Raw genomic sequence first — 27,621 nt, 5'->3', positions numbered from 1 at the left:
CGAGGTTCACTGTCCAGTGACACACGTACGCTGGTATCGTCATGAGCTAATGTCGACATGTAAACAGTGACTCGTGTAGTGTAGAGATTGTCCAGTCAACTGATGGTAGCGAGGTTCACTGTCCAGTGACACACGTACGCTGGTATCGTCATGAGCTAATGTCGACATGTAAACAGTGACTCGTGTAGTGTACAGATTGTCCAGTCAACTGATGGTAGCGAGGTTCACTGTCCAGTGACACACGTACGCTGGTATCGTCATGAGCTAATGTCGACATGTAAACAGTGACTCGTGTAGTGTAGAGATTGTTAAGTCTCACTTGGTTCAAATTAATTAATATTGTTTGTGTTGAATAGTCCATTTATCGAGGAAGGCTATAAAACATCACGCTACAACCAATAGGAGCCTAGCAGCGGACAGTAGCTAGTCTATAAGAAACCGGGATGATATCAAATTCGGTAATTTTCTGCCGTACTCAAAAACATTTAATGATTACTTAAACTATTCCTTAGTTACGATTTAGACCTTGTTCCGAAAATAATTGCTAAGGACTGGGTTAAGTAAGCATTAAATGATTCTGAATACGGCAGTTATGTGACGTCTTGTGTGAGCGATTTAGACGCGAATCCAACGCGATGCGGTGTGACGCGGCGGCTATGTCCTACGTACATGTTTCCTGATGGGTATAACCTGGGTGTCTTCAAGGCCCGAGTGAATAGGTTGCTTATGGACCATTCTGACACAATTGTAATAGCAGACTAAGGCCCCTGGGTGTCTTCAAAGCCCGAGTGAATAGGTTGCTTATGGGCAGACGTGCTCCACCGTAGGCCGCATCATCACTTACCATCAGGCGAGATAGGTTCGCGTTCGCGTCTATTTCGCTAGCGCGGGCGTCGCGTTAGTGTTTTTTAAAAGTTCTTGTGAAGTTTGAAAGAGAAAGCAATATATTTTTTGATTGCTCAATGTTGAACGAGTGTGTAAATCGCTATACGAAATAAATGTTGTAATATATTCCATAATTTGTCTTTTTTTTTATTATTTTTTTTTACCCTCTCTAGACCAGTTGCAGGAGTGAAGATACTGGAAATAATACTGGAATTTTTACCCACAAGCACAATAAGAATTGTTTTGATTTCCTCTTTGATTTACTTTTTATTAGTTAGAAGATATTCCGACTTGTTTTTATAAACAAGGGTGCTGATTATTCATTTAAAATTACAATGCTATTTTTGGTGATAAACATATGACTGCACGGTTGGCGCGATGGTTGGGCAACTGGCTGCCGCGCAACGGGTAGCGGGTTCGATTCCCGCACGGAGCAACTCTTTGTGTGATCCACAAATTGTTGTTTCGGGTCTGGGTGTGATGTGCATGTGATAAACATATTGTTCGGACTTGCATGGCCAAATTCGGGCATCCCCCTTTAAAATCAAATAAATGCGTAGAGATGTAGCTTCGCTGTGCATTCTCTATCGCCTATACCACGAGGAATTGTTTGGTCCTCTCGCTTCTTTTCGCCAACGACCTACACGACAGCACTTCCATCCCCACAATATACAATGTGATAGGGGCGAGACTTGTAACCCGTTAAGGCTGAGTACTACATCTAATTTTATCGACAAAAAAAATAATTTGGGGGGTTAACCCCTAATTGAAAATATTGAAAAATAGTGATTTTTTCGGTAAAAATAATTCAGAAATGATTTTTTTTCTCACCATTATCTCATTATCAAACATATGAAAAAAGTAATGAATCAGTTAGACACAGTTATTAGCTACCGTTTGTCGTTTTTTTTAAGTTTCTACAACGCATACAACCTTTGATATCACAAAAAGTAAAAAAAATATTAAAATAGCCATAATTTTTAGGGGGAGGGGATTGGACCCCTTCGACTCCCGATTTTTGTCGATAAAATTAGATGTAGTACTCAGCCTTAACGGGTTAGAAGTCCCACCCCTATCACATTGTAGATGTTTGGCCACAACTGTGCGCTTCTCGCAAAACTTTCTGCCTCGCAGAAATTTAGCTATTGCTGAAAAACATCGAAAATTAAAGGGACGGAACTACACAACCTTCATAGTCTCGCACTGCTTAGTGATCATCAAATTTATGAATGAGAATGTGATTATTTTTGAATATTTTATTGTATTGAAAAGTTGTAATAATTTATTTTTGATCGAGGATACTACCCAATTGTTTGGTCCTCTCGCTTCTTTTAATCTGTCATTAGGCGCTACGCCATAGTAGCTTTATGCATGCAAAGTCTCAGTCCGATTGGTTTAAAATTGACAAAGTTTCATACAAACTTTCATCCCCTATTTTGTCCCCTTGAGGCTAGAATTGATCAAAATCCTTTCTTACTACATCCCTACGTTATAATATCTACCTGCATGAGAAAATTTCAGCCCGATCCGTCCAGGTGGTTGGCCACAACTGTGCGCTTCTCGCGAAACTTTCTGTCTCGCACAGCAAAACTGTGGAATGAGCTGTCGTCGGCGGTATTGCTGAATCTATACGACATCCTTCTCTTTTCACATGTTTGCTGTGCGGACTAGCCCGGGGCTCCGGCTCGACACAAGAGAAGGAACGGGGTGGTTTTTACTCGTATTATCGGAAGACTAGTAATTAGGTAGGTAGGACAGACTGCCTCGTTGGCCGAGTAGTTGCAAGTGCGGCTGCCGGGCAAGGGATCTCGGGTTCGAGTCCCGGGTCGGGTGAAGTATTACTGGGATATTTACGGATTTTCTAAAAAAATCTCAGTGACATTGGCATTGAGTGCCATAACGTGCACCTCTGCCTACCCCTTCGGGGATTAAAGGCGTGAAGAAGATTATACGTTATAGTGACTAGGTAGGTATTTTGGAACTTAATGTACGCATGCTAATGATATTTTGTGTACCTAAAGTGATCCAAATCCCCTACATTATTTAAAACAAGCTTTCAATGAACTTGACGTTTCATTTACTTAGCATTTTCATATAAATAATAATAATAAGTACAGCAGAACTTACTCATTATTTCTCGGAAATCGGAATCCACTTATGGCAGCGGGAACCACTAACCTCAAATTACATAAAAAAAAATGCTGCGTGTAAAGGCTTCCGTCACAGACGTTACGTTATGTTGTGAAATTATGTTGCAATAGTGGACCAGATAGGCATTAAAATTATTACAAACATGATTTTGCCTGCGGCTTCGCTTCAGAAGTAATATATGCAACGTTACTCCTTTTATCCCCGAAGGGATAGGCAGAAGTGCACATTACGGCACGTAATGCCGCTATACAATGTACACCCACTTTTCACAATTTGTGTTATAAGTCCCTTGTAATAGGGAGTGAGCCTATTGCCATATACTGGGCACAATTCCAGACTCCGTGCTACTACTGAGAAATTTTCGGAAAACCGAAAGAGTCTAGTAAAACTTTGCCCGACCCGGAATTGTGCCCAGTAGGTACATGGCAATAGGCTCACCTCCTATTACATGGGACTTATAGCACAAATGGTGAAAACCTCTGCTTACCCCTTCGGGGATAAAAGGGGTAACGTTGACGTTGAAATTTATCAATATCCTTTCCAGTGGTTTAGGCTGTGTGTTGATAGATCACTATGTCAGTCAGTCACCTTTGAGTTACATAATATTTTTAGATTATTGATTAGTATATTAGTACATATATTTAACTAAATTATCTCCTTATAAAAAAACACAGCTGTTCCTAATAATTAATACTTAAAATTTAAATTAAAACTAAAATTACTTACGGAAGTAAAACGTAATAAATATACCATAGACAATTAAACTAGTGATGTTACACGTTATTAATACTTGAACTGAAGTATCTGTTATAAATATTATAATAAAACTGAATCGATCGATTGTCGGCCTTTAATGAATAATGGGTCGATTGTGATGGGGTCCTTCAACGTGAAGTATATAATGATCTGTTAGTCTGTTAGTTACTTTAATATACATACACAAGGACTTTAGATATTGATTAGAAAATAGATGATATGTAATGTACATAATGTCGCGCTTGATTTTAATTTCTAAGTTTTATAATGAAAGCCTATATACCAAGTGTGGAACAGCCATGCTTCGGCACGAATGGGCCGGCTACAAAGCACTTTAATTCCTAATTCCTAGTCTATGAGACTCATAACATAACTTGTGAAAAATTACAAAAACTGGCAACGAATAAATTATACGGTGATCTACATTACTTTAGCTCATAACTCGAAAAACTAACGCATAATTTTATTTATGTTTACAATCGTATTTATGACAAACGACGCAATCGCTATCAATGAGATTACAAGTAAATTAATTTACCTATTTAATTACGAACGTGATGGAGGTTTTACAGGGTCAAATGTATAAATAGCAGTCATAAAAATTAAATGATAAAAAGATCGTGGCACATTTTTGTTATCAGCGAAATGTTTTAGATGTTTGATTGAAAGTATGATTCCTGTGTGAGATGGTTTTTATGGTATAAGCCGGTAACCGAACAAATGGATCACTTGTTAATAGTATTTAAGCAATAGACTCCCGAAACACTAGAGGTGTTACAAGTGCGTTGCTGACCTTGGGGGTTAGAAATTTAAGGAGTTGTTGGGGATTGCGAAGATTGGGAAAAAACTCAAAAGTCAATTTATTTAGATTAATAGTCAGTCTGTCCGTCAGTGAAGCTCGTTCCAAAGTGTAGTTTCGAAGTAATTGGGCCTCCGGTAACCTCACTCACACAACGAGACACAACGCAAGCGTTGTTTCACGTCGGTGTACTGGTATCACAATCACTCCGGTCGAGCCGGTCCAGCAGTGCCGAAGCATTGACTCTCCCACACTTAATGAAATGATTTATAAAAGTATGTTTTGTATTGTCTCTATTGCCAAAGGTACCTACGCCGGGCAATTGCTGTTGATGAGAGCATACGAATACTATCGCTGAGAATTTTTAAAATTGAAAATTAAGAATAAAATATTAAAGAACAAAATATTTTATCCATTTCAAAAATGGCTTGGGATGGCATTATTGCAGTATTCTTCTATCCTACTGATAGTTAAATAGGCCACCAAAAACATTCCATTGCATTGCACACATCCCTTTTATCTTTCCTAACAAGTAAAAAACCGCGGCACCTAATATCTAACAGTTGAATTAAACAGAGAATCGTATAAAACGATCCAACAAGCCGGTTATTATATAATTCTATTTATCACCTACTTCATATAACGATTTGATAGCGTAGATAACCTAGCCTTGGTCGGCTATTTATTCCATATTCCTCCGCCTCGCTGCACGGACGTCTGTGAAAAATAAAATATGGTGCGCGTTCCAACAGTTACTTTTAACAATGGACAAAAGATTCCCGCTATCGGGATTGGCACTTGGAAGGTTAGTTGTTAATTTTTTATTCGTTTATTTAGTGTAACGTTATGCCTTCCTTTTAGCCCCGATGGGGTAGGTAGAGGTGCACATTACTGCATGTGGTACGACTATACAATGTACACTCTCTTTTTATTATTTGTGTTATAAGTCCCATGTAATAGGGGGTGAGTCTATTGCCATATACTGGGCACAATTCCAGACTCCGTGCTACTACTGAGAAATTTTCGAAAAATCAAAAAAAGCCCAGTCATGCTTTGTCCAGCAGTCGCACTTGAGACCACTCGACCAGGTCAGAGGCAGTCGTTTATTTATTGTTAATTATTCAATAGTGTGATATTTTTTTCTATTCTACGTTTATGAGCGATTTTTTACACGATTTTCCAAAGTCAAAAAGCTGTGTTTATTGGTTAAGTACGCTTGCTTAAGAGATCCATCATGATTTTATTAACTTTTGGCAATTCATAAATCTTTTATAGTAATGTCAAGCATTATTTTCACAAACTGAATAGTAAATCCAAAAGTAGAGCAAACAAACTGGATGTAGAATACTTCATATTTACTTAGAATACAATTAATGATCCTTTTTCTACTTATTTTCAATTCATTTGTCAAATACCAATCTTAATGATTTGTACATATTAGTATTTATACTAAGTCTAGGTACTTATCTCTATCTATTTGTAATTGAAATAAATCGTAACTTTAAATTAAAACAAGCACGCTTCTGTTTTATTAGCAAAGTATTTTCTACATTTACAATGGTTCTCAAATGAATTAAACCTTTTTATTAAATACTGTCGTTGATAATAATATATCTAAACAGCCATAACACGTGATAACAATTTGTTTAGAGATAGATAGTAGACAGTTGTTTGTGTCGAAAGACGTTTAATACTGTCGTATTGAGCGCCAGTGTTACGTTTTATAGCCTACACTTATACAATGTGATAGGCGTATAATGTATTGCCTGCCTTAATAAATAGGGTATCCACCACAAAAATAATTATTCAAATCGGCCCAGTAGTTCCGGAGATAGGTGCGTTTATTCAAACAAACTCAAATTTATTTACTCAATCAAAATCCATTAGATTTAAGCGCACAAAGGGATATAGGGACAGAGAAAGCAATTTTGTTTTATACTATGTAGTGTTAGAATCAGTCTTTATTTTGCGGAAATCTGTCTACACTAGCAATACAATATATTTTTAGTTTTTATTCCGCTTGTAGTTTTTATTTTACAGTGTATTTTTGTTTATTTTTTCCTTGTAAATACATTTTCCAAGTCAGATTCGTAGATACATATCGATGATATTGATAAATGCATCGAGCTATCTTTTAAATTGCATATCTGTTCTACTTTATCTTAAACTGCACTTCTTATCTACATGCGTAACTTGACACAAAATACAACAATCATCCTGACTGTATTTTCTTCATAAAACAATCCCAATATGGGGAAAAGTTTATCAGAACGTCACGCCTTTTATCCTCGAAGGGTTGGCAGAGGTGCACATTACGGCACGTAATGCCACTGTATACAGTGTACACCCACTTTTCATAAATTGTTTTATAAGTCACATGTAATAGGGGGTGAGCCTATCGCCATATACCGGACACAATTCCAGACTCCATGCTACTATACTAAATATTTTTTCTTTCTTTCTTTTCTCTACTGAAAATTTTTTGAAAAACCGCGGCGATTGCTTACCATCAGGTGATCCGTATGCTCGTTTACCGGTTTAAATCATAAAAATACGCCTATCGAATCACCAGTAGGCTAACTTGACAGCCAACTATATTGATTTTTTTGTACTCAAGTCTTAAGTCCACATAAACTTCTAAAAACACTTACCTATATAGTGACCAATGATGAATAATGACTGGACAAAAACGTGGTAACCTTGACATGTCTACTTGATTATTGTAGCTTCTACGAGTATGAATGCACGTTCCCATAGCAATAAAAACATATACAATGTCTGATTACCTACGTACGTATGTAAAAATATAAATAGAATAAATCGGTCAGTCGGTAAATAGGTATTTTTCAAGTCAAAATCATAGCATTTATTTCAATTAATCGTAAATTAGGCATTTTTGAAACGTCAAATTGAATTCGTCCGCCCGTCTGTCTGTCAGTAAAGCTAAGTGCTCGTTCCAAAGTACAGCTTCGAGGAGAAAGAGAAATCTCAGTAGTAGCACGGAGTCTGGAATTGTGCCCGGTATATGGCAATAAGCTCACCCCTATTACATGGGACTTATAACACAAATGGTGAAAAGTGGGTGTACATTGTATAACGGCATTATGTGTCGTAATGAGCACCTTTGCCTACCCCTTTGAGGATAAAAGGAGTGACGCTGTTATTTATTATATGTAAACAGTAAATACGATGCCTTACGCATTTTATCTTGTGTCATGAGTGTTCTACAAACATACAAATTTACATACACATCACACCTACATTTGGAACCACAATTTGTGGATCACTGGAAGAGTTGATTCGTGAGGCATTTAAACGCTCAACATGTGACGTATCTTCGTATCTATCAGCTAGCTGCTCAAATACCAAGAAAAACTTTGGCCACAGACTTTGGCCCATTAAACATGAGCTGCCAATAAGCTAGTAAAACCGCGTGGAAGTAGCTATTATAGTTTATTTGTAACAAAGTTAAAATTTGTGTTGTTTTGTAAAACAATTGGTTTTACACTTCTATGATAATCAATATGACCTCTAAAACTATGGCTATATTGATCAAAAATGTTGTTTATTGTGATAAAAGAATACAAATCACTACATAGTATAAAACAAAGTCGCTTTCTCTGTCCCTATGTCCTTTTGCCTTAAATCTTTAATACTACGCAACGGATTTTGGTGCGGGTTTTTTTAATGGATAGAGTGATTCAAGATGTGGTTTATATGTACAGAAGAATCCGTTTATTATGACTCCGCCTATATTGACCAACCGGTTATTATAACGTAATTGCATGACGAAGTTTGGTTTTCATATAAAATTCTTTATAAAAAAGTCGGATATAATGACTTCCCTTACAGTGACATGCCGCTTTATATGACCCATTTTTAATAAATTATGTCCGGTTATAATGACCGGCACGATTCTTTACCTTCAATAATGTTCGTTAATTCCCGACGACGTTCGGCACGTGCCTAGTTTTTGTTTTGAATCTCAGTGAGTAATTGACAGTTGAAGGTTACGCAATGTTTTTTCAGCAATATTGAAAATGATAATTTGACCATAGCTATGTCTTCTATACACAATAGTGTGAGAGTCTGTTTTTACAATAAAATGAAGAAACAAAAGCAGACAAAAATTACAGATTACTTACAATAAAAAATACACTTGTATGTGTTATTATAATAATCTGCTGATTACGTGCAATTTTGATTTTGATTTAATATGGTCTTACACATATGCAAATATACTATGTTTCTGTATTAAAATACTTAATACATACATATTTACATAAAAAAGATTTTCATTTATACATAACGCTTTGTATGACGTCCGCTTATTATGACGTGTTTGTCAATTCCTTTCGATGTCATTATAAACGGACTCTACTGTACCTAAAATCATAATATATCACTATTGCACCTATAAACTAATATAAATAATATGGGCAGACTGCTTTGTATAAAAGAATATATTAAAAGAATTTATTATATTATTCCCCATTATTAATAACTTATCAATACAATAACATTGTACATCACATCCCTAAAATATTTAAAAAGTCAAATAATGGCGGGCTTTGTCGTTGGTCCTTGAATGAATGACGTTTTACAATTTGTCTTGTCAAATTGAAATTAACTTGACAGCCGGTTCTGTTCCGAAGTATCTTTCCATTATTTTATTTCCTTTTATTTATCCCTGCGCTGTTATTATTGCTTCTAAAATGGTGAAAGTTAAATTCAACAATGGTTGTGAGATTCCCATTCTTGGTATTGGAACATGGAAGGTAAAACTTTTACAAAATACCGATTAACAACTTTATGTAGTATCTACGTATATAAACATTTTTTCTAACTGTAACTATCTGACCCGGCAAACTTCGTACCGCCTCAAACATTATTTTCTCACCTTTTATAACTACTTTCTGGACTTCCACAAATAATTCAACACCAAAATTAGCCAAATCGGGCCAGCCGTTCTCGAGTTTTAGCGAGACTTACGAATATCTTATTAGAATATATCTAATAAATATAATAAATAATGGGTAAACGTTTAAAAACCTTCATTATATAAGTTATATTGCTTTTTCCTTAATTATTTGCATAGAAATAGCATTTATTTGACGCCTAACGCCACGGAGTTTGATTCGGTGTTTTTTTCCCAAATGAAATGTGGCATTTTTAGGATTATCTCCTGTGTCGTGGGTGTGTTTACAAACATACAAGTTCACATACACATGACACCCAGACCTGAAACAACAATTTGTGGATCACACAAAGTGTTGCTCCGTGCAGGAATCGAACCCGCTACCCGTTGCGCGGTAACCAGGGGCCTTAGTCTGCTATTACAATTGTGTCAGAATGGTCGATCATTGATCAGTGCAAGAGGGTTGGAGCTATACAACCTACATAGCTCCGTCCCTCTTGCACTGCTCAATGATCGACCATTCTGACACAATTGTAATAGCAGACTAAGGCCCCTGTTGCCCAGCCATTGCACCAACCATGCAGTCAATCTGGAAGTGGGATGTTAGTAATAGTCAGTTATCATTATTACCTACTGATTTAATTATTGTTTTGATGTACCTATGTTATTAGTTTCTTTTAGCTTATCTATACATATATATCAATATGATTTATTATCCTATTGTTGTCTAGTTTTAGACAAAATTAAATTATATATCTTTGTTTTGTGTACTTTGATCTTAACAATTACAAAACATAATAAAATTTACATTTCACAATTAATAAACTTTTCTCTTTGCTGTTTATTCTTTATTCTCCGTACCTTATTTTTACAGACTTTCTCTTTAAACCCTAAGGTTGACTGATAGAGAACTACCAGTATGCATACTGCATTAAGTTTGCCTTATATACTGCTGTTTTATTGTATTATGTACATTAAAGATTAAATCTATACTATATATACTATATATTATATATTATTATTATAAAGCTGAAGAATTTGTTTGTTTGTTTGTTTAAACGCGCTAATCTCCAGAACAACTGGTTCAATTTGAATAATTCTTTTTGTGTTGAATAGTGCATTTATCGAGGAAGGCTATAGGCTATAAAGCATCACGCTACGACCAATAGGAGCCGAGCAGAGCGGGTGAAACCGCGCGGAAGTAGCTAGTAAAATAATAAATCAATTAATTTACTTAAAATCACGGTTTACTCATATACATTAATGGAGAAAAGCTCTACTAGTTTCGAGTCACACTCACACAGTTTGGAATTCTTCATCATGAGCAGTGTGCGCAGCTGAGGCGACCTTGCACTGCCTTTTTTATTTTTTTTGATGACAGTTGGAAGCCTTAAAAAGGCGCCTAGCTTTTTGGGGATAAAAAACTAGGGAGTGTGGGATTTTTACTTCACTAAAACCACCCCGGTGGCCACCCTCAACACCTGTACCGGCACCGGGTCCTCTTATAGACCTGGGGCCCTACTCCAGTTCTCGAATGCGAAGTTTCGTTTAATCTTCGGCCGTAGGTTTTATTGATTTACTAATAAAATTACTTGAAATAACGTTTTATTTTTAATTCCAAATCAAAACTTATTTATTAATCTTCGTTTGATTCGTTAATTTTTGTTCACGAAAGTTCGCAATAAATAGAATTGTAGTATGCAATCTGCGAAGTTTCGTTTTTCGTTGAATTGCCCCCTGCTCCGGAGCCCCACAACCTTGCACTGCCTACTACAGCCTACAGTGGCGGCGCTGTAGACTGCTCTTATTTAGATAGAGATCCTATAGAGAGCAATCAAAGTTAGTTATTAGTGAATATTTCTCTCCTCTTGGTGGACAGGCAGCCTAAAATTGGTTTATTATAGTAGAAATTACAAGTGGTCTCCAAAAGATAAAATCATGATAAATATAGTCATATGATAGATTCCCTAAGCCTGTAGTATTTAACTTGTCATGAAATTGTAGATAACAGATATATTACAAAATTGCTATGTATTCCAAATAGGCCGGTTTAAATGGTTCAGGTTTATCAGAGAGCACTGATTGGCCGGCTGAAATAAACCAACCTATTAGAGCGGTTCAGTTTTTTTTTTAAAACGCTGCCCCACACTTGTATTGTCTCCTGTGTCTTGGGTGCGTTTACAAACATACAATTTCACATACACATGACACCCAGACCCGAAACAGCAATCTGTGGATCACACACAGAGTTGTTCCGTGCGGGAATAAAACCCGCTACCCGTTGCGCGGCAGCCCGTTGCCCAGCCACCGCACCAACCGTGCAGTCAGTAATTCTTTAGTCGAGTATGCGATACCCGCGGAAAGAGTAGGGGTGGTATAAATTTAATTCCACTGTCACTTAGGACTAAACAAAACTCCATAAAAACATTTACCTATGTTTATCATTTTACAAATACTTATAGGTAGTATATTCCTTATCACGATGTGGATCCACTTCAAAAAGTAGTACATACATAAGACTAGTATGAGATTACTTAATACTGGTTTTAACTGCCAATCTTAATAGTGGAATATCACGCTTTTATACATAGAAGAGGTAGACAGACGTGCAAGATTCAAAGTGCAAGAAAAATAAACAAAGATTTATTGTTTATTTTTGAGGGGGGGATTTATCCAATGACTTCTTCCGTCTTGGGCGTGGCGAGAGACCACCCCGTTCCTACTGCTCTTCGGGCCGGAGCCCCGGTAAACCCGCTAGGTAGTCCGCAGCTCCGGATCAGGCATCAGCCCTACTGGGCCCCATCTGCGATGGTCTGACACTCCCTCTCGCTTCACCCAAGTTGGGAGAAATCATTGGATGATTTTCCCCCCTCAAAAAAGATCCCAATTTCTTAAAATGCATAAATTAATTAAGACTGCCTCGTTGGTCGAGTGGTCGAAGTGCGACTGCCGAACAAGGGGTCTGGTATTCAATTCCCGGCTCGGGCAAATTATTACTGGTCTTTTTTCGGAATTTCGAAAATTTCTCAGTAGTAGCACGGAGTCTGGAATTGCGACCAGTACCTATATGGCAATAGGCTCACCCCCTATTACATGGGACTTATAACACAAATGGTGAAAAGTGGGTGTACATTGCATAGCGGCATTACGTGCCGTAATGTGCACCTCTGCCTACCCCTTCGGGGATAAAAGGCGTGACGTTGTTGTTGTTGTATTTATTAATATGTTTTATCCACAGTCTAAGCCAGGAGAAGTCACAGAAGCTGTGAAAACGGCCATAGAGGTTGGCTACAGGCATATCGACTGTGCTTTCGTCTACGGCAATGAAAAGGAGGTCGGTGCCGCCATCTCTTCGAAAATTGCCGACGGTACTGTTAAAAGGTAAGTTTTCGTTTTTTTAAAGGTGGGAGAAGCCTAAACACAGGCGCAAGGTCGCAAGCCTTCCCGTTTTTTACCGGATACATTTCGGAGAGTGTGCAGGGGAATTGCACAACTTGATTCCTCCTAGTCCTTTTCATCATCGAACCACAAGACAATCGACGAGGCGTCACCGTTTCATGGTAGATATCCCACCCACTCGCACGAAGCGCTTCGCTTAAAGCTTCCTTGTGCGAACTGCTAGGGAGTGGAACTCCTTGCCGGAGTCTGTGTTTCCTGATGGGTATAACCTGGGTGTCTTCAAAGCCCGAGTGAATAGGTTGCTTATGGGCAGACGTGCTCCATCGTAGGCCGCATCATCACTTACCATCAGGCGAGATAGCGGCCAAACGTCGGCCCATTTAACATAAAAAAATTCAATGACTTCTTCCCCGCCTTGTTGTTAAAAGGTAAGTTTTTAAGGGGGGAGAAGTCATCCAATGACTTTCTCTCGCCTTGGGTGTTGAGAGAGGCAGTGTCAGACTCTTACTGACTAAGAACCACCCCGTTCCTACTCCTGCTTTTCGAGCCGGAGCGCCGATAACTCGCTAAGTGGTCGCCAGTTTGTGTCATGTATGGGGCGGCAAACGGGCAGATGGGCAATGAACACCCGCATCACTTTTTTTAAGGGGGAAAATGATCTAATGACTTCTCCCGCCTTGGGTGTGGAGAGAGGGAGTGTCAGACTCTTACTGACTAAAAACCACCCTGTTCTTACTCCTGCTTTTCGAGCTGGAGCCCCGGTAACCCGCTAGGTAGTCCGCAGGTGGTGGCGATGTATGGGACAACAAACGAGGAGACGGATCACCTGGTGATAAGCAGTTTACGCCACCCATGGACACCCGAAATACTAGAGCAGTGTGTTGTGTGTTCTCCATAAGAATCTACACTTTGGAACGAGCAAATAGAGCAACTGGAAAAGTGACAGACGGTCTGACACCTTATTTTATAACAGACTTCAAAAAAATTAGGTGCTCAGTTTGATATGTATGTAATTATGTATATTTGTACGCGATTATCTCGCGTTTGGCTGTACCGATTTTGATGCGGTTTGCAACAAATTATTCTTCAGGCTTAGGAGAAGGTTTTAGAGGTATTTCCTAAATTATGCAACTTTGGGCCTATCTTCCAGAGAGGACCTGTTCATCACGTCCAAGCTGTGGAACACCTTCCACCGGCCGGACCTGGTGAAGGGCGCACTCCTGAAGAGTCTGGAGAACCTCAACCTCACATACCTGGACCTCTACCTGGTGCACTGGCCTCAGGCTTATAAGGTATGTTCTATTTTTTAACTAGCGACCAGCCCCAGATTCGCATGGGTGCAATGGTGATATATTATGCATGTATTATACACATATAAACCTTCCTCTTGAATTACTATATGCATCAAAATCCGTTGCGTAGTTTTAAAGATTTAAGCATACAAAGGGACATAGGGACAGAGTAAGCGACTTTGTTTTATGCTATGTAGTGATGTTGGTTTTTTATTTATATCATCAGGAGGTCGGAGACTTAATTCTGCCTCTTATCCTTTGAATTGCTCGTTCCAATCACTTTGGAACGAGCAAATAGCTTGACTATGTCTAACCATCAGACATTTTTTTTTAATATTGCAAAATCAAAAGCCTTCCTCTCTATTCCTTATGTTTATTCGACATAAATAACTTTAACTTTGATTTTGACAATCCCCAATCCCCAATCTCCAAACCCCCATCTCCAATCTTCAAACTACAACCCCCAATCCCCAAACCCCCATCTCCACCGCTTACTCTCAAACAAAATTCATTAAAAAAATAATAAATTTACTCACAGGAAGAAGGCGATCTTTTCCCTAAGGATGCGGACGATAAAATAGTATTCTCTGACGTGGACTATGTGGACACGTGGAAGGCTCTGGAGCCGCTGGTGGGCGAGGGTCTGGTGAGGAGCATCGGCATCTCGAACTTCAACTCGAAACAGGTCGCCAGGCTGTTGGAGCATGCTAGTATCGTGCCTGTCACTAACCAGGTTAGTTGGAGATCTTATTGTAACTTTCGTGAGACATACTAAATTAACTACAAAATCACGGTTTACTCACGTACATTAATGGAGAAAAGCTCTACTAGTTTCGACGTCAGTAGGCTGCGTGACGTCGCTGCGTCTGCGCACGCTGCTAATGATGAAGAGTCCCTCTGTGACTCGAAACTAATAGCTTTTCTCCATTAATGTACGACAATCGCCGCGTCGTGTGTCGCGGAATGCTGCTCATGAATATGAGCCTCTAGCATGGCTTGAAACTAGTCGAGTTCCTCGTCAAAACATTACGTGAGTAAGCCGATAACATAATAATTAATTTTGTTGGAGATCATTCTACCATCATCATCATCAGCAAGGCTCGGATACCGGTTAAATTTTCAAACCGTTATTATGTACTTGTACGCAAAACCTTTACATTGGGTTTCGTTCGCGAAACCGGTTTTTTAAACCGGTATTTGGAACAGTATTTTCATAAAGGTTTTTTCGGATTAAACGGTTTAGAGCAATAAAAACCGGTTAATACGGACGCACATCAAAGAAACGCCGCGCGCTGTTCAGATTATATTCAATAATAATATTTCAACGCGTGTACCGACATGCCCCTCGTCGAATAAACCGGTTAATTTAGGTTAAAATAAAGTTCTTTAAATGTTCACGTTCTTAAGAAAAGTTCGGAGGAAAACCGATATAAACCGGTATTAACCGGTATTTTTTAAACCGGTTCCGAGCCTTGATCATCAGCATCAGTCTATAAGTCACCACGGCTCACAGTGTTTTAGAAACCCTTGGGGGAGGACATTTTTAGCTAATAGCGTATATCGATGTAGTTAGTCCTAATAACACAAATTGCAAAAGAAACCCCATGTCAATTATTTTTAGTTTTCGAGAAAAAAATACTAAAGTTGCTAATTCGGAGTGTGGTTTAAATAGGTTTTTCTTTTATTTTTCTTTCATCTTTAAAATAAAGAGCAAAATTTGATATCCGGATTTTATCACATATATTTATGTGTTATTCAAGCTTTACAACACGTATGAATTGTAACTAGGTACAAAGATATTTGCAAAAAATCCAATTTTAGTTTCTATTTTTTATTTTTGTATTGACATAGTTTCCGCACGAAATCTTCATGGTAAATGATAGTTAGCCTTTTGTACTATGTACTTAAATTAAATCAGCCACATAATCCGTGGTATTACAAAATTATGTACAATTGAAAAAAAAACTAAGCGCCTTTATTATTACAAATAGCAAAGTCAACAATCAGCACTTTGCTTTTTAAATGATACAATAAATTTATCTGGAGAAGTCGACATTTTAGAAGATGATGCTTAAAATAAATTCTTATTTAATCTACCATATAGATATGTTTAATATATACATGTTTTATTGTGTATTTCTTTCAATTACGTAGGTCCTAGTAATAGTCACCACACGATTTTTAATTGCAAACTATCATGACATGACTTTTGCTATATGGTAGATTAAATAAATTAAATAAGAATTTATTTTAATCATCATCCTCTAAAATGTCGACTTCTCCAGATAAAATTATTGTATCATTTAAAAAGCAAAGTGCTGATTGTTGACTTTGCTATTTGTAATAATAAAGGCGCTTAGTTTTTTTTTCAATTGTACATAATTTTGTAATACCACGGATTATGTGGCTGATTTAATTTAAGTACATAGTACAAAAGGCTAACTATCATTTACCATGAAGATTTCGTGCGGAAACTATGTCAATACAAAAATAAAAAATAGAAACTAAAATTGGATTTTTTGCAAATATCTTTGTACCTAGTTACAATTCATACGTGTTGTAAAGCTTGAATAACACATAAATATATGTGATAAAATCCGGATATCAAATTTTGCTCTTTATTTTAAAGATAAAAGAAAAATAAAAGAAAAACCTATTTAAACCACACTCCGAATTAGCAACTTTAGTATTTTTTTTCTCGAAAACTAAAAATAATTGACATGGGGTTTCTTTTGCAATTTGTGTTATTAGGACTAACTACATCGATATACGCTATAAGCTAAAAATGTCCTCCCCCAAGGGTTTCTAAAACACTGTGCGGCTGACCAAAGGCCTCTTCTCACACGGAGAAAGTTTGAGCATTAACCACCACGCTTGCTCAATGCGGGTTGGTGATTTTAAACTTAAAATTAGAAATTATAAGCCCAGGTTTCCTCACGATGTTTTCCTTCACCGTTTGTCAGTGGTGTTTTTTATTGTATAAGCCGGTAAACGAGCGTACGGATCACCTGATAGTAAGCAATCGCCGCCGCCCATGGTTTCTCGAAACACCAGAGGCGTTACAAGTGCGTTGCCGGCCTTTTGAGGGTTAGGTATTTAAGGGTTGTTGGGGAATTGAGGATTGGGAAGGGGGTTAATTGGGTCTCCGGTAACCTCACTCACACAACGCAAGCGTTGTTTCACGTCGGTTTTCTGCTCGGCCGTGGTATCACTCCGGTCGAGTCGGCCCAGCAGTGCCGAAGCATGGCTCTCCCATACTTGTGTATAAATAGTTCTCTCATTCTTCTTCATAGGAATTTACACTTTGGAACGAGCAAATAGAGCAACTAGAGGACTGACCGACAGACACTTTGATTCTTTTTAATATTGTAATACTAGCTACTTCCGCGCGGTTTCACCTGCTCTGCTTGGCCCCTATTGGTCATAGCGTGATGTTTTATAGCCTATAACCTACCTCGATTAATGCACTATTCAACACAAAAATAATTATTCAAATCGGACCATTAGTTTTGGAAATTAGCGCGTTCAAAGAAACAAACTCTTCAGCTTTATAATATTTATTGTAATATTGTAATATTTGCTTTGACGTTCAAAAGTGCCTTCCCCCGTCCATTAGACATAATAGTCCAGTCAAATAAGGCAAAATTAGGTAAGAATCTCGGAATGCGAGATACCCAGCTGTAATTTTGTATATACTTGTATATTGACCCCCTAAAACTTGTCTCAAAACCTACATATGGTAGGGTGTAAGCAACCCTTAAAATTCAGGGTCAAAGGGCCCAAAAATCGTTTTCTTGCGGTTTTTTCGAAATATCTCATTTCCTATGGGTTTTTGGTAGTTGTATTCAATAGCAATGTTGTGCAATACAAAATTTTCTACAACTTTTGTCTAAACTTTTTTTTTATACGGTGAACCGTTTTCGAGATAGAGGGCGGAGAGCGCGCGGTCACTGCATCTCTTCAAAAAATTTTTTTCGTCTAACCTATCCGTGATGGTTGTCTATGGATAGGACATTAAAAAATACGTCATGGTTCCTAAAACCATTTTTCGTCAAAATCAATCGTTTGAAAGATAGACGCTTCCAAAGTGGAAAAATGAGGTCTATAGAATGTGTCCTGCCCTCTAACTTTTAAAATAAGTGAGTAAGAAAACTAAAAAAAAATATGTGCTGTAGATTTTAATGGAAACTTTCAACGAAAATTGGTTTGAATGAGATATCGTAATTAGTTTTTAAGAATTGATTAAAAGAATTGAGAAAGTGGAAAATTAAGTGTGTTTTTTTAAAATGTATCAATTCTTAAAAACTAATTATGATATCTCGTTCAAACCAATTTTCGTTAAAAGTTTCCATTAAAATCTACAGCATATATTTTTTTTTAGTTTTCTTACTCACTTATTTTAAAAGTTAGAGGGCAGGACACATTCTATAGACCTCATTTTTCCACTTTGGAAGCGTCTATCTTTCAAACGATTGATTTTGACGAAAAATGGTTTTAGGAACCATGACGTATTTTTTAATGTCCTATCCATAGACAACCATCACGGATAGGTTAGACGAAAAAAAATTTTTTTGAAGAGATGCAGTGACCGCGCGCTCTCCGCCCTCTATCTCGAAAACGGTTCACCGTATAAAAAAAAGTTTAGACAAAAGTTGTAGAAAATTTTGTATTGCACAATATTGCTATTGAATACAACTACCAAAAACCCATAGGAAATGAGATATTTCGGAAAAACCGCAAAAAAACGATTTTTGGGCCCTTTGACCCTGAATTTTAAGGGTTGCTTACACCCTACCATATGTAGGTTTTGAGACAAGTTTTAGGGGGTCAATATACAAGTATATACAAAATTACAGCTGGGTATCTCGAATTCCGAGGTGAATTCCTAAATTGACTGGACTAAAATACTTTTGACTTTGACTTTGAAATAATTTTAGAATATACACAATATATTAACTATTTTAACTTTTTTCAGATTGAATGCCACCCCTACTTGAACCAACGTCGTTTGAAAGACTTCTGTGAGGCGCGCAAGATTACCATCACGGCCTACTCCCCTTTGGGGTCACCAGACAGACCCTGGGCCAAGCCCGATGACCCCAGTCTACTGGATGACCCCAAATTAAAGGCCATAGCTGACAGACTCGGCAAAACTGTCGCCCAAGTTCTCATTCGGTAAGTTTATTTATAAAGTTTGGTGGATTTTTATCCGACTTATAAAAGAATGATGCGGATTTCAGATGTGTTTTTTACACTTAGATACAGGATTTAACTATTTCTTTAAACTTATTGCACAATACGGTAGACACCTGTTTTTATTTTTTTACGGAAACATACAGTACTCTCAACGGATCTTGGCACTACGAACTACGTGCAGAAGGCTGCGCAATAAATCTTTTTAGAACCAAATGGTGGCATGAGGCGAGGTGCGGGGGCGGCGATCTAGGCTAGAGATTGACCATTTCTAAATACAATTGACCCTTTACACTTATTGCGCAGCCTTCTGCACGTAGTTCAGACTTGCCAAGATCCGTTGAGAGTACTTGTACTTTCGAAGATATATCGATTTGAAATAGGTCGGGTGCTGAAAATCAGCGCCGCGACTCGAGCTATCGCGCTCGGGTCACGCCATTTTAGCTGAGTACTGGCCTTTTTGCGCCGTGTATACTTTTATTAAATTTTTTGATCAATGTATTTATGTTTATTATTTTTTAATTGGTGCAAATAAACTGTTTTCCTTTCTTTTTTCTTTCAAATATCGTGTGTCGTCACTTCGTTAGGTACGTTTTAAACGTAGAAATGACGTATTTTCTCTCACTTTTACCTAACTGACGGACTAAATAGATTTTTTAATGTTCACACCTCGTCATCATCCCTATACTTTTAAGCCCCATATTAGCCGATTCCCTCAAAGTCAAAATCAAAATTATTTATTTCAAATAGACCAGGAAGGCCCTTTTGAACGTCAAAGCAAATATAATAATATTAATAACGTATGTCTGTCGGTCAGTCATCTAGTTGCTCTATTTGCTCGTTCCAAAGTGTAGATTCCTATGGAGAAGAACGAGCAAGAAATTCCATAGGTTACTCTTTTTCAATCAGATTCACAATACAATTCTTGGTTACATTGTTTCGATTGTTTCAATTATGTGAGAATTCCCTTCTTTAAAACATCTTTATTTTTACAATTCCAGTTACCAAATCGACCGCAACAACATAGTGATACCTAAATCAGTGACAGCGTCTCGTATCGCGAGCAACTTTGATGTGTTCGACTTTAAACTGTCCCAGGAAGACATGTCTCTCATCGACTCGTTCGACTGCAACGGACGCATGGTGCCTATGACTGCGTGAGTACCATCATAATTGTCTGTGTTTCCTGATGGGTATAACCTGGGTGTCTTCAAAGCCCGAGTGAATAGGTTGCTTATGGGCAGACGTGCTCCATCGTAGGCCGCATCATCACTTACCATCAGGCGAGATAGCGGGCAGACGTCGGCCCATTTAACATAAAAAAAAAAATAATAATACTAAGGCTTTTTTTTTCAGGGGGGAAAATCATCCAATGACTTCTCTCGCCTTGGGCGAGGCGAGAGGGAGTGTCAGACTCTTACTGACTAAACACCACCCCGTTCCTACTCCTGCTTTTCGAGCCGGAGCCCCGGTAAACCCGCTAGGTAGTCCGCAGCTCCGGATCAGGCATCAGCCCTACTGGGCCCCATAGGATCTTCGGCGCGTTGCGTCCCCCGCGCGCCTCAAAGAGCCATCAGACCACCACAGATGGGGCCCAGTAGGGCTGATGCTTAATCCGGAACTGCGGACTACCTAGCGGGTTTACCGCGGCTCCGGCTCGAAAAGCAGGAGTAAGAACGGGGTGGTTTTTAGTCAGTAAGAGTCTGACACTCCCTCTCGCCTCGCCCAGGGCGGAAGAAAAGTCGTAGGATGATTTTCCGCCTTCAAAAATAACCTATCGATTCTATCACATTCATACTAATAAAAGTAAAAGGTTCAGGTTTATCAGAGAGCGCTGCTGCTCGGTCTCTGTCTAATGTGTAGTCCCTTAGTCGGGTATACTACACCTACATAAAGAGTAGGGTTGGTTACAAATGTATTCTTATACTCTCGTTGACTGCCTCGTTGGTCGAGTGGTTGCAAGTGCGACTGATGGGCAAGGGGTCTCGGGTTCGATTCCCGGGTCGGGCAAAAGTATTACTGAGCTTTTTTCGGTTTAGAAAATTTCTTCTCAGTAGTAGTAATTGTGTCCACACAATTACAGACTCCGTGCTACTACTGAGAAATTATGGCAATAGGCTCACCCCCTATTACAAGGGACTTATAACACAAATGGTGATAAGTGGGTGTACATTGTATAGCGACATTACGTGTCGTAATTTGCTCCTCTGCCTACCCCTTCGGGGATAAACGGCGTGTTGTTGATGTTGACTCATAATTTTAATTTCTGTTTCAGATCACTGGGCCACAAGTATCACCCGTTTGAGAATGAAGAATTCTAAATAATATTTATTTTTATGTTAATTATTTTAATGTACCTATAATGTGATTGGATGCAAATATTATGAAATGTCAGTCGCACTCAAGTTAAAACAGATATATAAATGTTAAACAAATGTCACTAATAAATAAATATGTTTTAAACACTGTTTTTGTGAATTTTATTATATTTATTAAGTCATTATACAGTATGGAGATCACTCATATGATTTAAATGAAACTACAAGTAGTACTCGTCCACAGGAGCGTAATACAACTAAATATTTCAATGAAAACTGAGATTAAGGTAATGAAATTTACAAATACGGCATTATAACAGCCGCGCCGCATGTCCGTAACATTCCTAGACAACCTACAACATTACAGCTCTTCTGTGGTCAAGGAACATGGAGCTGTTCATACAGAATTTTTATTTATTTTGTAATTTCAATTTTTTTGTTGTAGTTTTCGTAATTTCATGCTGTGCACGATAGCCAGTCGGTCTAACTAGACTAGCCGACTACACAGAATATTTTTAAAACGTACTCTAGGATTTTCTGTGTCGTGTGTGCGTTTACAAACATACAAGTTCACATACACATGACACACAGACCCGAAACAACAATTTGTGGATCACACAAAGAGTTGCTCCGTGCGGGAATCGAAACTGCCACAACCACATGCAATCAATATTATACATACATTCATAACCTCACGCCTGTCTCCCATGGGGGTAGGCAGAGACAATGGAACGCCAATCAATATTATAGTGCACAAGTATGTGCGCAAACACAGTGGGACTCCTGGGGCCTTAGTCTGCTATTACAATTGTGTCAGAATGGTCGATCACTGAGCAGTGCGAGAGGGACGGAGCTATGTAGGTTGTATATCTCTGTCCCTCTTGCACTGCTCAATGATCGACCATTCTGACACAATTGTAATAGCAGACTAAGGCCCCTGTTCCCTCATTTCCTGAACGATGGCACGGCTCGACACCACCGGAGAGAGGTTAGGCGCAGAACCAACGTGTTTACGTGAACCACCGCTGAACTTCCTGACTCCAAGCTAATGGTAATTTTACTTGGAAAATGTCATTATCACCGTTTTTGCCCGACGTGGGAATCGAACCACGTTGCACAACAGCCAGTCACTCAGCCATTGTGACGTATAATCTGACGGTCAAATTTGCATAAAGATCATATTATAAAGCCAGGGCATCGTAAGCTAACAAGTTGTTTGCAAACAAGCAACAAGCTTGCTTTTGTTTAGCTATTTAGATGGAAGAAGCTAAACCTGGACCAATTAACTTTAAAATATTTTTTCACACCTTTTATCCCGGAAGGGGTAGGCTGAGGTGCACATTACGGCACGCAACGTCGCTATACAATGTACACCCACTTTTCACCATTTATGTTATAAGTCCCATGTAATAGGGGGTGAGCCTATTGCCATATTCTGGACACATTTCCAGACTCTGTGCTACTACTGAGAAATTTTCGAAAAACCGAAAAAAGCCCAGTAGTAATTTGCCCGACCCGGGAATTGAACCCGAAGGCCATCCGGCAGTCGCACTTACGACCACTCGACCAACGAGGCAGTAGGTATTAACCTTAAAATAAAACAAACAACATCGAAAAAAATAATTTATTTTTAAATAAAAAGTTTTTTTATGCATTACAAATTAGCTTAAAATTATATTTTAGCAACCGATACTTAAATATATTGCATAATATACAACGGTTTATAGTGAAATGGTCGTTTCGTTCATACATAGGCTAGTTTTTAATTGAATAATTATTTTTATGTTTGTTAGAAAAATCTTTTTCAACCCAATTTGTTAAAAAAGTGCAATTTGTATGGACAATGTCTACACTACACGAGTCACTGTTTACATGTCGACATTAGCTCATGACGATACCAGCGTACGTGTGTCACTGGACAGTGAACCTCGCTACCATCAGTTGACTGGACAATCTCTACACTACACGAGTCACTGTTGTTTATAAGTATATTATAACATTTTATTTATTTATTTGTTTATATAAAAAGCAATATTACTACCTATCTACCATTTTAAAGCGTGATAGTTCATTAAGTATTTTTTATTTATAATACATTTTCTAAACTTAATTTTTTTGTTTATGCGAAACCTGAATTAATTTAGAATTGATTAAATTTAAATTATACATAGTTTATGTGTATGTTTGTTACTCAATCACGTCAAAATGGCTGAAGGGATCGAGATGAAATTTGGAACAGGAGTAGATTATGGTTTGGAATAACACATATGATACTTTTTATTCCACAGGAACGCGGGCAAAGCCGCTGGGTGAAGCTAGATTTTTAAATGGTATAAGCCGGTAAACGAGCAGACGGATCACCTGATGGTAAGCAATCGCCGCCGCCCATGGACACTTGAAACACCAGAGGCGCTACAAGTGCGTTTCCAGGTATTAAGCACAAAAAAAAACGCTTTAAAACATTATTAAATGCAAAATAAATAACATTTTAAATATCCTGTAGTTTTATTATAACATTCGTGATACATACTAAATTAATTATTATGTTATCGGCTTACTCACGTAACTGTTTGACGAGGAACTCGACTAGTTTCAGTAGCAGCGCGACAATCGCCGCGTTGTGTGTCGCTTAATGCTGCTCATGAATATGAGCCTCTAGCATGACTTGAAACTAGTCGAGTTCCTCGTCAAACAGTTACGTGAGTAAGCCGATAACATAATAACATTCTGTAGATGTAAAAATCATGACATAACATCTTTTAACCCCCAAAGGGGTAGACAGAGGTGTACAGACAGATACAATGTAACTCCCACTTGCTTCCAGTTATGTTAAGAGTCCGTTTACAACCAAAATATCTGATCGAGCACACGTTTCGCAGCAAATACTGAGAATTAACTAAACGAAAATTCACAATAACACAACTCAGAAATCGAACCTAAGGGTGTTACCACACCAATCGAGCGATCGTCTATCGATGCCATCGATCGAAGGTAGAATGGATTAGTCGACGTCGATCGTTAGTTTCTACCACACCAATCGATCGATAGCCGATAGATACAATATGTCGATGGTGGAATGAATTGGTCGATGTCGATCGATAATTTCTACTACACCAAACGATCGATAGCCGATAGATACAATCTGTCCATATATGTGTCGATAGACCATTGATGTCATCGATCGACATCGGTCGACATTTATCGATTGGTGTGGTAGCTTTAATTGATCTACGGATACCGGACGAATTACCAATCGATCGACTGGAATCTATCGATCGACTGGAATCTATCGATCGACTGGGATCTATCGATCGATTGGAATCTATCGATCGACTGAATCTATCGATCGATTGGAATCTATCGATCGACATAGACCAATCCATTCCACCATCGACAGATTGTATCTATCGGCTATCGATTGATAGGTTTGGTCTAGATCGCTCGCGCAGGACGTCGTAGTAATAGTTTGAGTAATCATTAAATGACTCTGAGTATGGTTAGACTATTACAATATAATGAGTAGCTTTAAAAGTATCTGCCACGGCTTTAATGGGAGGTAGTGTTGTGTTTGAAGATTACAATAGTTAATATAAATTATTGATTATTAATTTTTTCATACAAGAAATCTACGTATGTGTTTGTTATGAAAGAGCTACCTCTTTCACTATCTCTGTCGCATCGTGCGTATTTGTGAACCACTTTATACAGAGTAGAGTCAATGTTTATTTAACTTCCTTATGTTCTCAAATTGAATTAACTGGTCCGGGGTACGAAACTTCTTCACTATTGTAATCTTCTAACAACACTACCTCCCATTAAAGCCGTGGCAGATACTTTTAGAGCACTCTACATAATTATATATATATATAAAATAAATTAGAATGTCTTGCGATGAACAGCCCTGTGCCCTTCCTCGTCATACTCTCTTTTCGACACCCACATTTTACGGAATGTATCGAGTGAAGCGAGAATCGAACCCCCTATCCATGTGGAGTAGAGACGCTCTTGAGGTGCTGAGATCTGTTGAAGAGAAAAAAATAATAATTAATAAGTTTTTAAACTGACATGGTCACTAACACTATCATTAGAACTTGAGACGGGATATTTACTATGTTTATTTATGTCTATGAGTTTCAGATATTTCGTAAACTCATAAATAAACATGGTAAATATCACGTCTCAAGTTTTAATGATAATGTTATTAATGTTATTATGATAACCATTACTACTCTTCCCGCGGGTATGGTATACCCGACTATGAGATATGATACGTCTTACAATAGTTACTACTCAAATTGATATGATATTGACAGACGATGAAGGAAAACATCGTGAGGAAACCTCGTGTATATCAGCATTGCGTGTCATAATGTGCTCTTCTGCCTACCCCTTTTTTTTGAAGGAGGAAAATCATCCAATGACTTCTCTCGCCTTGGGCGAGGCGAGAGGGAGTGTCAGACTCTTACTGACTAAAAACCACCCGTTCCTACTCCTGCTTTTCGAACCGGAGCGCCGGCAAACCCGCTAGGTAGTCCGCAGCTCCGGATCAGGCATCAGCCCTACAGTCTGAGAGGAACGGAGCTATGTAGGGTGTATAGCTCCGTCCCTCTCGCACTGCTCAGTGATCGACCATTCTGACACAATAGGCTAGTTTCCTACTAGTCAAATTCAATACTTTTATCGAAATGTCAAAAACGTTACTTTTCTATGAATTTTGTATGAAATAGTGCGTTTTGACGTCATAAGTTTTTGACGTCAAATAGCAGACTTATTTCTAGAAATTTAGCTAGAAAAAATCGAAAATTAAATAGTTCATCAAATTTATGAATGAGAGTGTGATTATTTTTTAATATTTTATTGTATTGAAAAGTTGTAATAATTTATTTTTGACCTAGGAAACTACCCAATTGTAATAGCAGACTAAGGCCCCTGGGCAAAGTAAATAAATAAAATATTATATCACTCACCCTAATCTTCATGTCTTTAGGCGCCAGTCTCCTGATCTCAGCTAGGAGGCGATCTCCGAATCCTCTGAAGAGGGTACTACCTCCGCTAAGCACTATATTCTGATATAACACTTTGCGCAAATCCATATCAGACTTCTGTATAGCGAACATTAAGACTTCGTGTAAACCTGGAAAGAATGACAAGTCTTATTATAACTTTCGTGAGACATACTAAATTAATTATTATGTTATCGGCTTACTCACGTAACTGTTTGACGAGGAACTCGACTAGTTTCAAGCTAACTAGAAGCTCACACGACGCGTCGTGTATCGCGAAATGCTGCTCATGAATATGAGCCTCTAGCATGGCTTGAAATTAGTCGAGTTCCTCGTCAAACAGTTACGTGAGTAAGTCGATAACATAATAATTAATGATAAGAGTTATGTTAATGAAATGAAAATATTCTTTATTGTTGCTATTTGTTGAAGGGGGGTACATTGATTAAAGAGGGGGGGGGGGAGTAAGGGGGTGTTAAGTGTTAGGGGGACACTCCTTTTAACACGTTGATTGTCCGTGCATTACATGTAATGCATGATATGATCTGGCTGGATTATAATATGTAATGCATTAGTCAGTGGCAACTGAACTGCCTTTACTGCGACGGGACGTGTGAGCTAGAACTTTATTTTTCTAGGGCCGTATGAACAAAGACTTGAAAAAATAAGACTTAAATATTCCATCGAAACTTTATACTTTTTTATCAGTAGAATATTTTAAGTTCCATTGGACGTAACAACGAGATTATCCAAAATAGATGGGACAGTCAATGTGTTAAGCAAACTATACCTGTGTTAGGAGACCCCGCTTTTGCATAGCAAAAATTTTCTTAGATAAAAATAAAAAGTGTGTCTGTGTAGGTATTTGTGTGTGTAGGTATTTGTGTGTGTATGTATGTATGTATGT

General features: G+C 38.1%; 2 protein-coding genes, 1 long non-coding RNA gene and 1 pseudogene across 6 annotated transcripts in view; 2 read left to right on the top strand and 2 right to left on the bottom strand.

The window, feature by feature from the left end:
- The window catches only part of LOC126912249 (aldo-keto reductase family 1 member B1-like), an 84,624-nt pseudogene extending 62,761 nt beyond the window's left edge, over positions 1-21,863 (top strand).
- The window catches only part of LOC118278720 (alpha-centractin), an 800,945-nt gene that overhangs the window by 764,859 nt on the left and 8,465 nt on the right, over positions 1-27,621 (bottom strand). Inside the window, exons 8-9 of one of the 3 annotated variants that reach the window (XM_050703710.1) lie at positions 26,679-26,845; positions 25,521-25,731 (exon numbers count right to left, since the gene is read on the bottom strand). The exons of the other annotated variants lie outside the window; for them this stretch is intronic. Of the exons in view, the coding sequence (XP_050559667.1) occupies positions 25,588-25,731; positions 26,679-26,845 (311 nt within the window). The 3' untranslated portion in view covers positions 25,521-25,587. The remainder of the gene's footprint in view (positions 1-25,520; positions 25,732-26,678; positions 26,846-27,621) is intronic. 3 annotated transcript variants of the gene reach the window in all.
- Positions 223-13,808, bottom strand: LOC126912269 (uncharacterized). Its single transcript, XR_007706887.1, has 3 exons — positions 13,178-13,808; positions 9,909-10,062; positions 223-690 (listed from the first exon to the last, which is right to left on the bottom strand). It is a non-coding gene; the product is annotated as an uncharacterized LOC126912269 (long non-coding RNA).
- LOC118278850 (aldo-keto reductase family 1 member B1-like) lies at positions 5,238-21,863 on the top strand. 2 transcript variants are annotated; one of them, XM_035598242.2, is made up of 7 exons: positions 5,238-5,396; positions 12,748-12,890; positions 14,059-14,200; positions 14,739-14,933; positions 19,176-19,375; positions 20,395-20,550; positions 21,669-21,863. In XM_035598242.2, exons 1-7 carry the CDS (start codon positions 5,325-5,327, stop codon positions 21,712-21,714), a joined length of 954 nt encoding a protein of 317 aa, XP_035454135.1. In that variant the 5' UTR covers positions 5,238-5,324; the 3' UTR covers positions 21,715-21,863. The 2 variants fall into 2 exon arrangements, with proteins under 2 accessions (XP_035454135.1, XP_035454134.1); XM_035598241.1 differs by lacking the exon at positions 5,238-5,396 and adding an exon at positions 9,169-9,369.

The sequence above is a fragment of the Spodoptera frugiperda genome, chromosome 24 (assembly GCF_023101765.2).
Source record: "Spodoptera frugiperda isolate SF20-4 chromosome 24, AGI-APGP_CSIRO_Sfru_2.0, whole genome shotgun sequence".
NCBI lineage: Eukaryota > Metazoa > Arthropoda > Insecta > Lepidoptera > Noctuidae > Spodoptera > Spodoptera frugiperda.
Note: the sequence above shows the minus strand (reverse complement) of the source record. Positions and strands in the feature narration are given on the sequence as shown.